General features: G+C 32.3%; 1 protein-coding gene across 1 annotated transcript; it reads left to right on the top strand.

Annotated features, from left to right (window-relative positions):
* The first annotated feature begins 6612 nt into the window (after positions 1–6612).
* Positions 6613–12360, top strand: LOC118646157. The gene is made up of 2 exons (XM_036288512.1): positions 6613–6708; positions 6930–12360. Exon 2 carries the CDS (start codon positions 7616–7618, stop codon positions 10985–10987), a length of 3372 nt encoding a protein of 1123 aa, XP_036144405.1. The 5' UTR covers positions 6613–6708; positions 6930–7615; the 3' UTR covers positions 10988–12360.
* The last annotated feature ends 1714 nt before the right edge of the window (positions 12361–14074 follow it).

Consider the following 14074-nt stretch of genomic DNA (forward strand, 5'->3'; position numbering starts at 1 on the left):
GGCTGAATCAAATAATGACTATTTTCAAAATAACGGAGTTTGTCGGACAATAAATTTTGAAAAGATTTTTCTATTACATTTACCATTTGAATAATATTTCTATTAAAATGATTTGCTTCATTTTCTGATTCTAACATAGTTCTAAACAAATTTCCAAAATCATTAGATAACAACTCTGTGACATTTTCGACAAGAAACTAAACTTGACTTCTAGGTATCGCAGGATTAGCATATAATTTGGCACAAAAAGAAGCGCATTGGTGTTCAATACTATTCACAATATCTTCAATATAGTATGGTCATCACATTTTGTTTCTACAATATCTAAATTGGGTACACTATTAGAACTTGAAGGGACATCAAAATCATATTGATTTCTATTGCATTTTTTGACTTTAGAATTAATATTAACAGATAAAGTTGATTTATCTTGAATCTGATGCTTTCTAAGATGCTGTTTAAAACTAGAAAAAGTATGAAATTTTCTTTGACAGAAACTGCTTTGTTTACACTAAACTACATCTCCTACTGAGAGACAATGAGAAACTTTGAAATGAAGTATAAGTGTTTTTATAGATCCAAATTGTTTGAAACACATAAGAAACACGTAATTGAATAAGTCATTTTTAATGTTGTAAAAAATCAAAGTAAATGATAATTAGAAACGCAAACCTATACTAAATTTGTGAATTTATTAACTTTATGGACATAACTACCTACTGTTTATCTTTTTTCTGTGCGAGAGCTTTCATCGAATTTAAAATAGTTAGTACTGATAGACTTTTACAATCATATTCAGTTTAAATATTATATATCCTTTTTTGTAAAAAATACCATACTTTTTCACATTCTACTGGATATTTAGCATTAAAAACCTGGAAACTCTTGAAGCATATGTTGACTGCTTTGCGTACAGTTGGAACGTTGTACTTTAAATCTTCAATAATCACGTAAGAGGTGAGGGTAACATCGTCCGAAATAACAAGAATGAAAGGTTGCAATGTTATTCCTTTAGCTTTACAGAAATCTTTCCGTTCTTTAATAAAGTTTTCAATTTCTCCTGGAATCTATAGAAATACAAATATAAATAAATCAATCAATCAATCAAAAAAGCATTAAAAAATATTTAAATGGTTTACTGTATTAAATAATTTACTACACATTTTTTATATGCATATTTTGATTATTATGATTTAATATAAAATATTTTGTTATAATTGTATATTTAGTGGTTCTCCATTTATTATATGTACCATTTTTTTAATTTAAAAATAAATAACATACGTTTTTATGTACCTAATGCAAGGCAGAAACTAGTAAAACAATTAAAATAAAAATAATAAGTTAATTATTTAATTGATAAATATTTTAAATATAAAAATAAAGATAAGATTGCTTATTCAGTCTGTAATGGAGTTTAGTGCGGAATATAATTTTATATATTTTGAATAATTAATATAAAGTAATTATTTCTTCTGACTAATAAAATGTATAAATTATTAATATATTAATGTAATATAAACAAAAAATTGTGTAATTTTCTTAAGAGCGACAGACTTTTAAAGACAAGTCGCAATCCATATATACGGATATTTGAACCCTTATATATAAACATAATCTTTAATTGGAATCAGCTCTTTAAACCTATAAGTGACATATTAGGAATTGATATAGTTCCACCTCTTCCCATTATTATTACTTACGAAAAAAAAAGATCCCAATAAGAACAGGATCGTTTTATATACGTTTATTAAACGTAAGCATGGTGTAAAACTGGTATAGGTATATGACATATATGGTATATGACGTATATGGGCTACACGTTTTTTATATGGTAATCACTGGTAGTGTAATATACGTTTATAATAATCGTTTTTACTACGTATGTATAATACGAAACGTAGTTTATACGTTGAAAAATAATTTATGAAACCGCAAAATTTCCTCTACTACGTTTATACTACGTATAAAAATCATACAATTTTCTAATTAAATTTACATTTTTTTAATACGTTTATTATTTATGAAAAATATCCTTTTAAATAACGTATTAAGAATAGGATTTAATATCCAGATGTTATAGACTCTTTAAATACGTTAACAAAAGGTTGAGCATATATTATATTTATACGCTTGTATCGCGGCCAAATCTGTATAATACGAAACGTATTTTATACGTTGAAAAATAATTTATGAAACCGCAAAATTTTATCTACGTTTATACTACGTATAAAAATCATACAATATTCTAATTTAATTAACGTTTTTCTAATACGTTTATTATTTATGAAAAATATCCTGTTAAATAACGTATTAAGAATAGGATTTAATATCCAGATGTTATATACTTTTTAAATACGTTAATAAAAGGTTGAGCATATATATCCAGGTATAATCATTCAAACTTTGTTTTTTTTTTGGGTTATTAGTTTTTTAGATAAAAACATTTATTTCTTTTATATAAATTAATAACAGAAAATCAATTTATTTACGAATTTTTAAATATTGGTGCACAATAAATATTTTACATGTGAAAAAATATTGCGGCCCTTCGCACTTCCCAGTAAATCGCCACGAAAATCGCGCGTGGTGTTTTTGTTGTAGCCTCGAAGCTTCTTTGCAATCTTCGCGATCACGACGCCCGGCGCCGCGACATCAGTCTTCGCGCTCTCGTGGCTCACACGGCTCGCGCCCTTTTTTCTCGATGCTCGACAATCTCGTGATCTGTTTTTGTTCGAGCCTCAAAGCCTCTTCGCGACACAAGCCTTCGCGCCTTCGTGACATTCGTGATCGATTTCGTGTCTCCCTGGTCTCCAACTACGCTGAAGCGTAAGGCGGCAAATTTTTTGGGATGGCAAATTTTTGAGGGCGAGATTTAGTGAACATGTTGTGGAGATGATAGGAATCTGTAACATATTTAATGAATAATGAAATATAAGTAGACACAGGAAAGTTGGAAGTTTTGTAATGAACAATATTAACATTTAATACTCAAGTGGTTTACGGCGAGATTTTTGGTTTGCGAAATCTTCAATAATATCATCGTATTTTATGCTCATCATAAGTTCGGCTTCAATGACCAAGATGGCCAATGAATTTAAACGTTCTTCCTCCAACGATGATAGCAAGTACGTTTTTATTCGCTTTAAAGCAGAAAAAGATCGTTCTGCTGAGCAATTTGTGGTGGCCATACACAAAGATATTCGCAAAGCTATATCTATATTAGGGAACACTAATAACAAATGGTTGCGTATAAGTTTACAAAGATCGATCAGTTTTAGTTTATTCTTCTGTTCTGAGCTAGTTTTAGTAAGAAACTGATGAAAGTACACACATTCAGTGGCAAATGAGTCTTCTAGATCTTCGGCGTAATAATTGTAAAGTTTCGTAGCTTCTTCATGTATCATACTGTCCGACAAGTGAACGAGAGTAGGTATGTACCACTATGGGGAGACGCCTGTGACGTCACTGGCGCCGTCCCCCACCTTTCTACGACGGCTCCAGTGTCACAGGCGGCTACCCATAGTGGTACAAATGTTACATTTATGAAATCTCTCTCTCTCTCTCTCTCTCTCTCTCTCTCTCTCTTCTTCTTCCTCCCTTTTTTCCCCTCTTGCATTTACTTGCTTCCCCCACCACCACCATAAAAATTTTTAAAATATACTTTATTGGTACAAATTTTGATAAATACTTATTTATTTATTTTTTTTTAATCTAATAACAAAAGCACATCCTTAACATAAAGCTTAAAGAGAGGTTTTTTTAAGAAATAAAATATTTTTAAAATAATTTTTGATTACAAATATTTATTGATTACATGTTACATTTTACGACATACATATATTTCCTGTTGCAGTAATAATATGAAATACGAAGTAATCTTAAATATTTATTTATTGATTACATAAACACGTTTCAACAAATACATATACATATATATATGCACGATAGTTTTACAATCCATAATAATACGAAGTAAAAACTTGTATATTTTAAAGAATATATAATGGTACATAATTAAAAAGCAATACAGAGCGACTAAAGATACACATAACGATTAAGTCTGTACTCTTCGCTCCATAGTGGTCAGTAGTGTTTTTTTAATTTTATCAGGGATAAGCTTTTTAAAATATTTTAATTCAATTTACAACTTTTTAGTCCTTGTTTTTTTCCTGTAACGCTGTATCAGTTGTAACTCTGTAAATTAATACATTTATTATTAAGGTAATTAATAAACCTGAATTCAAAATATTACACATTATACTTACTTAATTATTTTTTGCGCTATAGAAGCTCGATATATCGTTGTTAATTCAAGGAAAATAATATGAAATTCTTGCTCAGTAAATAACGAATATTTTGCATTTAGTTCATCATAAGTCTGCTTTTCAAGAATATTGCGCACGTTTTTAATAAACTGTATCACGGAACATAAATCCATTTTTAAATCATTTTTACGGATTTCTATATGTAGCTGTTTGATTAGAAGATGTTGGCAATAGTTAATGCATTCGACGATTGCTTCAAGTCTTCTCAGACGTTCATTGATACACACACATATTTCTCTAAGATTGTCGAAAGTGGTTTTTTGCATAATTATGGCTCGGGGGCTATATTTCCTTTTTTTCTTCTTCGATTCATCCTCCTCTTCCTCTTCGTCACAATTTTGCAATCTATCGATGATTATACACCGCTGACCGTATGAAATTGTAAAAAGTAGTGAAAAATCTTGTTTTACAAATTGTTGATCACGCATTTCGTTTGCTACTGCATCTTCTGAATCAAAATATTCAGATATGGTATTAAATTCCTTCTGAAAATTATACCAAGCATCTGCTTTGAACGATAGGCCTATAAAATCTTTTCCAATTAGACGGATTATAGGATATAAATCACCATCTTTCTGCTCTTCGAATCCAATAACTACTTTCTTGCCAAAAGAAAGATTTAACTTGTATATCGTAGGCAGAAGAAGTTGTTTCTCGAAAATTTTGGGCGATTCACTTATTTCATGAGACGTACCATCGTTGTTGCTGTTGTTAATTTTTCTTTTTGCCATGGTTATCGTAAGTAAGTAAGTAAGCAAATAAACTTGGTACAATACAGGGCCCAACACGTACACTATAATTTACTCAGAGAGAGAGAGAGAGAGTCTCTCAGAATGTATAACGTTATATTACGAATGTCTAATGAAGATTGCTTGATTGAAAGTAAACTGTGTTTATAGAGCTGCTATGCAACAATGACAATAGGTGAAATGACGAGAGAGATAAGGTATTCATAAATCTTAGTAGTGATTTCCCAAAGACGACGATTCCCCAAAGTACCAAGATTTCTACGGGGAGTGATCTCATCACAAGTAAAAGATAGCGCCTTTGCACGTGTTCGGTAATATGAAACTCCAAAACATGTAACCGTTGCATTATCACGTCATCGTGAGATGACTATAAGCCGCTGGGCACGTACACCAAGATCAAAACAAAGAGTTATTTTTTATATAATATTATAATAAAAATAATTAGCAGGCTATTTATTTATTAATATTATTTAATACTACTATTAACTACTATTAAAATCTGTAATTTATTTTAATATTTTATATATTGAACTTGATACAACCAGACATGAAATACATGTGTTGCATTGTCATCAAAAAAAAAAAAGTAGACATGTTAAACCAGATGATGATAGAGGTAGAATCTTATAACTCCGAACAGCGAGATTTTTTGCAACATTAGTATTGTGCGAGCTTTGAAAGAGGCTAAAATGAATCTCTACAAAATCATATCCAAAGTACATCGTATTTTGATATCCTATTCGCCGTATTTACGACGTGTTTGTAATAGTACATGGTGCGCCCGTTTGCGAAATCTTTCACGAAAAGCTTTATTGAAAAAATTTAAATTTTTAATAAGTCGCTCCGGTTTACGTATCATTATAAAGTGTTATAATAGAGGTTTATTTACTGATGATAGTGATATTCTTAATATTGTTTACAATGAAATTGTGCAACGCGGTTTACAAAATACTGAATATGTTCACAATATAGTGACCAGACACAACGAACGTCGTGGTAAGTAAAAAAAAATAATAAAAAAATAAAAACAGAATCTGATAGAAATATAATATTTAAAATAGCCATACAAGAATTAATGACAGATGAAGATGACGCTATTTTATTGGAATGTGTTCAACAAATTGAAAATAATGATACTACTAATGAACCAGTACATGAAGAAAAAAATGTAGAACACACCGATGCAGAGAAAGTTTACGACAGTTCTAACCTGTTTGAAGGGTGTAGTTGGATGTGGCAAGAATTTCTTCGTTTTACACCATCAACTTCATTAGAAATAGAACAAGATAATAAAAATCGTAGCTATGAAAATAATAGCTATGTACATACATATGAAGCTGGAACCCCATCTGTAAATCACGTATCGGTCGAAATTGAACCTACATCAATAAACAACGATAATAATGATGCGTTTAATGCGCCGAACGAAGTTGAGACTACTACAATAAACAACGAAAAAAATAACGGTAAGATATATTAATTAATTAAGAAAGAATAATACTATTTATTGTAGAATGTATTTAAAAATTAATTAATTATTACATTTATACATGATACAGGATCTTCATTGGTAAATAATGTATCGGACGAGATTGAACCATCAGCAATAAATAACGATAATGATTATGACGGTAAGATATTGATATTTTTATAATAATAATATATTATTTAAAAAAAAAATATATATATATATATATATATGATGCAGGATCTCTACCGGTGAAACATGTGTCGGACGAGATCATAAATTCGTTTAAACCCCTTGAAAATTAAGTTAGTAATAAAATAAATAAATAAATTTACAGAAAAGTTAAAAGAGAAAAAAAAAGTTTTATTAATATTTTTATTACAGATATATTAACAATACAAACAGGGTGTGGTCGTGCGACATGTGATACGGCTGCAGAAGAAGAAGAAGAAGAGAAAAAAAAGGAGGAGGGAGAAGTGGAGATAGAACAGCTTGGAGAAAGAGAGAATAAGCAACACGTTCAAGATTCTGATGAAGTGGGTGAACCGACATCATTTAATATTTTACGAGAAAATCGACGCTATTTTCAACGATTTGACACTCATGGACATGAGATAACATTCGTTGTACGACAACCGCCAGAAGGTTTCAATCCTTTAAGATGGTTAGATAAAGTATTTGCAGAAGTACATGTATATCTTACAAATTCGAGCAATCCTGACGATTATATAGGCGTGACATTTACTGCTGATACTCTTGCCCATGGGCCTGTGTGGCTGTCTTACCGTTATGTACGAGATTTTAGAAATATAGATTTGTGGGAATTAGTGAGTCGAGTCGCTCAAAGTGCCTCAGATTTCCATATTAATGATAGCTGCACATTAACAACTTGTATAATACGTCGCGTAAACGGTGGTTCACGCAGAAAACTAACCCTGGATAATGTGGCGAAACGATCAATATTATCAATAACAAATTCCGACAATCTTTGCTTACCACGGTCGTTAGTAGCAGCACGAGCGTACGTGGAACGAGGTGAAATTCGTTCGGGCGAATTACACAAACATTGGATGTCTATACGTTTATCTCGCGGCAGATTACAAAAAGAGAAGGCTCTCGAACTTGTAAGAAATGCAAAAGTAAATATACCGGATAATGGATGTACAATAGAAGAATTAGAACAATTTCAAAAATATTTAGCGGAATTTGGCATCGCTATCGTCTTATATGAAGTTGAAACACTAGGTTACGGTGGAGAAACTTTATATGACGGTACGAGATATGTAATGAATATATTTAATAGTATCACACACACATTACGTCTTTTATATTATCGTAGAATACACCATTTTGAACCTATTTTAAACTTACGGGCTGCCGTAGGTAGTCGCTGTTTTTGTATAGCTTGTAATATAGCGTATACTAGAATAAGTGATCATAAATGTTTACAAAAATGCAATCGCTGTATGGGGCAACCACCGTGCATAACGGCTGTAAACCCTCATATTAAATGTAATTCTTGTAAAAGATCTTTTTACAATAATAATTGTTTTCAACGGCATTTAAAACCCATAACGTTAGACAATAAAAAAAGAAAAGATAAAAAAAGTGTGTGTGATACATTAAAAATATGTAATATATGTTCAAGATTTATTTCAACAGATAAAAAGCAAAAGCACGATTGTAATATTACATATTGCAAAATATGTAAAGATTTTTATCCTATTAATCATTTATGTTACATTCAACCTATAAAACAAACTAAAAATAATCAGTCAAAAATCGTTTTTTTATTTTACGACTTTGAAACACAACAAAATACGCGTGTTAAAGGGGATGATAAAACGTTTGTACATGTACCTAGCTTATGCGTTGTTCAACAAGCGTGTAGTTATTGTTTAAACGATAACAGTGATATGTCAAAAATATGTCAATATTGCGGTGTGCGCGAATATGTATTTAATCAAGATCCTGTAAAGCAATTCGTTGACTTGGCAACAAAACCGTTACGTTCTTTCAAACGCACAATCTGTATTGCTCATAATGCAAAAGCTTTTGATGCTCAATTTATTTTACGATATTTTGCTACGCGAGGTAGTATGAATGAGATGCCATCAATAATATTAAATGGTACAAACATCGTTGTAATGACAATAGGTCACACTACATTTCTTGATAGCTTAAATTATTTTCACATGCCGTTAAGCGCTTTACCGAAAGCTTTTGCACTTGATAGTTGTACTACAAAAGGCACATTCCCGCATTTATTTAATACACCTGAAAATCAAAATTATATAGAACCATTACCAGATATAAAATATTATTCACCATGTTATATGCATAACGATGAACGCGAACGTTTTTTACTTTGGTATAACAAGGAAAAACATTCAAACTATATATTTGATTTTGCAAAAGAAATTGTACAATACTGCAAAAATGATGTAACAATATTACGCCGAGCTTGTTTAGCTTTTCGTAAAATGTTTATTGAATGCGGTAAGGTTTGTCCTTTCGAGGAGAGTACAACAATAGCATCGGCCTGCTCACGTGTTTACCGTAAAAATTTTCTTCAAAAAAATAGTATAGGTATTATACCTACAGGGGGTTATCGATGGGGTCAAAAACAATCGCGTAAAGCTATTTCTTGGTTGATTTGGATGGAACATGAATTGGGTCGTATTATAGCTCATGCTGGGCGTGGTCGTGAAACACGGCTACCCGAAGATATCTTGGTTGACGGTTATTACGAAGAAACTATTGAGAACACGATGATTAAACATGTTTTACAGTTTCACGGTTGTTATTGGCATGGTTGTCCCCGATGCTATACTGTAAATAGAAACAGCGGTACTACCACTGATACCATGGATACGCGTTTGGAACGCACACAGTTTATTACAGCAAAAATTATATCTGCCGGATATATTTTAACAGAAATGTGGGAGTGTGACTATGATCGTATTTTAGCATCTAGAGAAGATATGCGTATATTTTTAGAAAAAAACCAAACCTCTATATCGCTGAAAGTGTTAAATCCACGTGATGCCTTTTACGGAGGTCGTACAGAAAACATGGTATCTCTGTATGATGTAAAGGATAATAAGAAAATACATTATGTCGATGTATGTTCTCTTTACCCTTATATTTGTAAAACAGGTAAATTTCCTGTAGGACACCCGAAAATATACGTCGGCGAAGAATGTCGCGAATTAACAGGTCCTACAGGAGTCGAAATCGATAAAATAGAAGGCCTTGTTCACTGTACAATATTACCACCTCGTAATCTTTATCACCCTGTGTTACCCGTACGAATGCATGGTAAATTAATGTTTGCTTTATGCCGTACATGTTGCGAAAATAAGTATCAATCAAATTGTATACACGAGGATGTTACTGATCGCGAATTTACAGGGACTTGGGTGGTTCATGAAATACGTAAAGCAGTAAGCGTTGGTTATAAGATCAAAAATATTTATGAAATTTGGCAATACGACGTAACACAATATAATTCTCAAACTAAGGAGGGTGGTCACTTCACAGAATACATAAACACTTTCTTAAAAATTAAGCAAGAAGCTAGTGGTTGGCCTTCCGATTGCGTTGATGAGGAATCTAAAATACGATACATAGAGGAATATGAGCGAGCGGAAGGTGTTAAATTGGAGTCAGAAAAAATATGTGTCAATCCAGGTCTCCGAGCTGTTTCAAAATTATGTTTAAATTCTTTTTGGGGTAAATTTGGTCAGCGCGAAAATCTTCCTAAAGTTGAAATTGTGACAACACGTAGCAGATTGATACAGCTACTCTCCAGTAATGAAGTTAACGTTACAAGTATACTACCTGTTAATGACGACGTTTTATATGTTGGTTATATAAGTACAGACGAAAATTTAACACCATCTTCGATAACAAATGTTGTAATAGCCGCATACACAACAGCTCAAGCGCGTTTAAAATTATATGAATATCTCGAACGTCTTGACAAACGAGTGTTATACTGCGATACAGATTCCTGTATATATGTAAGGGGTATTTCACCAAACGAATATGAACCGCCAACTGGTAAATTGTTGGGTGATTTGACAGATGAATTAACGTGTTATGGTACGGGTAGTTATATCGAATCTTTTGTTTCGGGTGGTCCGAAATTTTATGCTTTTGTAGTACGTAAACCTGATGGTAGTACCGCCGAAATTTGTAAGGCTAAGGGTATTACTCTTAATTTCGCAAATAGTAAATTAATCAATTACCATTCTGTCAGATCTCTTATTACAAATGAGCTGGATACCCCTATAACACTTCATTTCAAAGCTATTAGGCGTACAGAGTTTCATAACGTTATAACAAATTCCGAGCATAAAACATGTAAACAGACTTTCGATAAAAGAAGGCGTGAAGGATCTTATGGTTCATTACCGTATGGTTATTGTAATTTATAATTATTTATTATATGCTTACAATTTCTTGAAATAAAAAATATCGATACAATAAAAAAAGTTTTTTTTTTACTTTACTTTTTAAAATATTTTAATACTTAGATATTTTAATATTTAGATAACTATATTATGGTGTAAGAAATCTTTTAATCAGAAACTTCCGCCAACTTTGGTTAGTCGCTAAGATGGATACGCGTTGGAAACATCCTTGGACTTCTATGATCTGTGCTCCCACAGGTTGTGGTAAAACCTTCTTCGTGAAAAGATTTTTTCGAAACATAGATACTATGAGCGACACCAAGTTTGATCGTATATTGTTTTACTATTCAGAATGGCAGCCAAGTTATACTGAATATGGTGATAATGTCGAATTTCGCGAGGGTCTACCACGAAATGATGATTATGTTAATGATCTACGACCAAAACTTATTGTTATTGACGATCTTATGCGCGAAGCATCTGATAACACTGTTGTAGATTTATTTACAAAAGGGAGCCACCATAAAAATATAAGTGTTATTTTTATCACAGAATTTATTTCATCAAGGTCGTGGTATGCGGGATATTTCGTTGAATGCTAATTATATAGTTGTGTTTAAAAATCCTAGGGATAGAGCCCAAATACAACATTTAGCTCGTCAAGTTTATCCGGAGAATATCCGGTTTTTACGGGAGATATATAACGATGCAGCATCTACTCCTCATGATTATTTATTACTAGATTTAAAACAATCTACACCGGAAAATTGTCGTTTTCGTACACATATATTTCCGGATGATGAGTATCAATATGTTTATATACCACGTAAAGAGATAAAGAGTAAAAATATAATACGAGAAACACAGCTCCGATAATCTACATCTAATATTTTATACAGAGACTCACTTAATATATTTATACCCAAGAGTTAATTCAAATCTTGTCAGTAGCTAAAACATCTCTTATATTAACAGACAGGCAGATAACAGCGATTTTTTATTACCAGCGATCACGTAATTTGTATAATGGCACCGCCCGCGCATATTTTATTCGGTCAAAAACATGCTTCAATACTACGGGCATTATGTCATCTTAGTAGCGAACAACGAATTGCTATCTTGAAAAAGGCTGATCCGAAACTCGTCAAGTGTATATGTGAGTGTGCTTTAAACATATTACGTGGTAATGTGACTCTTAAACAACCATATAAACAGCGTTTGAAACGTTATGCGCACATATTACGACGACTAGCCAATAAAAACGATTCTTGGAAGAACAAAAAGCGCTTAATCGTACAACGAGGAGGCTTCTTACCTTTATTACTAGCACCTATATTGGGTACTGTATTATCTCGTCTTATAGGAGGTAGCTAAAGAATAATGGAATACGCAAAAAATGGTCTTGATACCAGAAGAAAAAGTCGAGCAATTAACACATGTATTGAATAATAATAATAAAACAATTCAAACACCTGGTACTACATTAAGTAGATTAGATGAAGAAATGCGTGAAATTCTCAACTCAAGCAAATTTGCGGACGAAAGAGAAAAATGCAAGGCCTATTTACATATACTACAACGTTATCTATACTTCGTGGAAGAAGCAAAACGTAACACATCACCTTTTAAGACTAGCCTTGATAATAACGATTATAAAACAATACAATCAAAATATTCAGAGGATGAAGAGATGAAAAAAAAAAAAAGACTGTCTAGACGACATATTAATTTTGGATAGTGTGCCTTTAAAATTTCGTCAAAAAGCTAAACTTTTATTAAATCATATACATTCTAACGCTTCTGATCGACTAAGTTGGGATAAATATGGAGTTGTCACTATTAACGGTTTGAAAATAGATGAATCTAATATTATCGATCTTATAAATGACGCTATGCGTTCTAGAAAAATGGAAAGACCTGTCGGAAGACATCATTTTGCATCACTCCTGCGTACTGTAAAGATACCCCGTGAATTTATAGGAAACCAAAATTTTTGGTCAAATGATTTGAACACCGACAGTCATACGCTTCAAATACCTAACATTGTATCGTTGGATGCTGGTGGAAGAGTACGTCAGACATCTGACTCGAGCGAGTTTTTCACGGATGATACCGACGTCTACGAGCGTTATACTAATAAGAATAATTGGGAAAGTTTAACCCCTTTAAATAAAAAAAAAGAAAAAAATAAAACTAAAGTATGAAGAGATTGGAAAAAATCTATTACAACCCTTCTAATAAGGCCTCTTTTTCTGGAGCGCCGAAATTATTACGTGAAACAAATAAAACAATTTCCAAAGACAAAACAATTGCATGGTTGGAGAATCAAGATGCATATACGTTACACAAGCCTTTACGGACGGTCGATACCCGCGACGTTTTTACAATTTATATAATATTGATGATTTGTGGGAGGCAGATATCGTAGATCTACGGGCAATTAAAAATTATAATAACAATTATGCATATTTACTGGTCGTTATTGACGCTTTAAGTAAATTTGTTTGGGTTGAAAAAACTGCGGGATAAAAACAAGTGCTGGTGTTGCAAAAGGCTTAGCACATATACTATCACGCAGTAATGGTAGACGTCCTATTGTTCTACAAAACTGATCGAGGTAAAGAATTTGTAGGGGCAGCCACACAGATTTACTTAAAAAAATGCAAAAAATTGGTTTTCGAGTAGCTCGTAATCCAGATGTGAAAGCAGCAGTTGTCGAACGATTTAACAGAACGTTAAAAGAACGTATATGGAGATATTTACCTACACAAAAAATAAACGATATATTGATGTACTGCAAAATATTGTTGATGCGTATAATCGCTCATACCACAGCGCTATTAAAATGGCCCCCCAAGATGTAACATTGAATAATGTTCGAATTGCTCGAGCAATCTTCTGCATAAATATGCTTGTAAACGTACCCGTATTCCTAAATACAAGATCGGTGACCTTGTGCGAATCAGTAGTAAGCAAAGCTGCATTGCGAAAGGTTATGAAGGTGGCTGGAGTAAAGAAATTTTTCTTATAATACGTATATCCATACAACCACCGCCACCGGTCTACTTTTACGTGACCTTCAAGGTGAAGACATCGACGGCGTCTTTACGA

The sequence above is a fragment of the Monomorium pharaonis genome, chromosome 1, assembly GCF_013373865.1.
Source record: "Monomorium pharaonis isolate MP-MQ-018 chromosome 1, ASM1337386v2, whole genome shotgun sequence".
Taxonomy (NCBI): domain Eukaryota; kingdom Metazoa; phylum Arthropoda; class Insecta; order Hymenoptera; family Formicidae; genus Monomorium; species Monomorium pharaonis.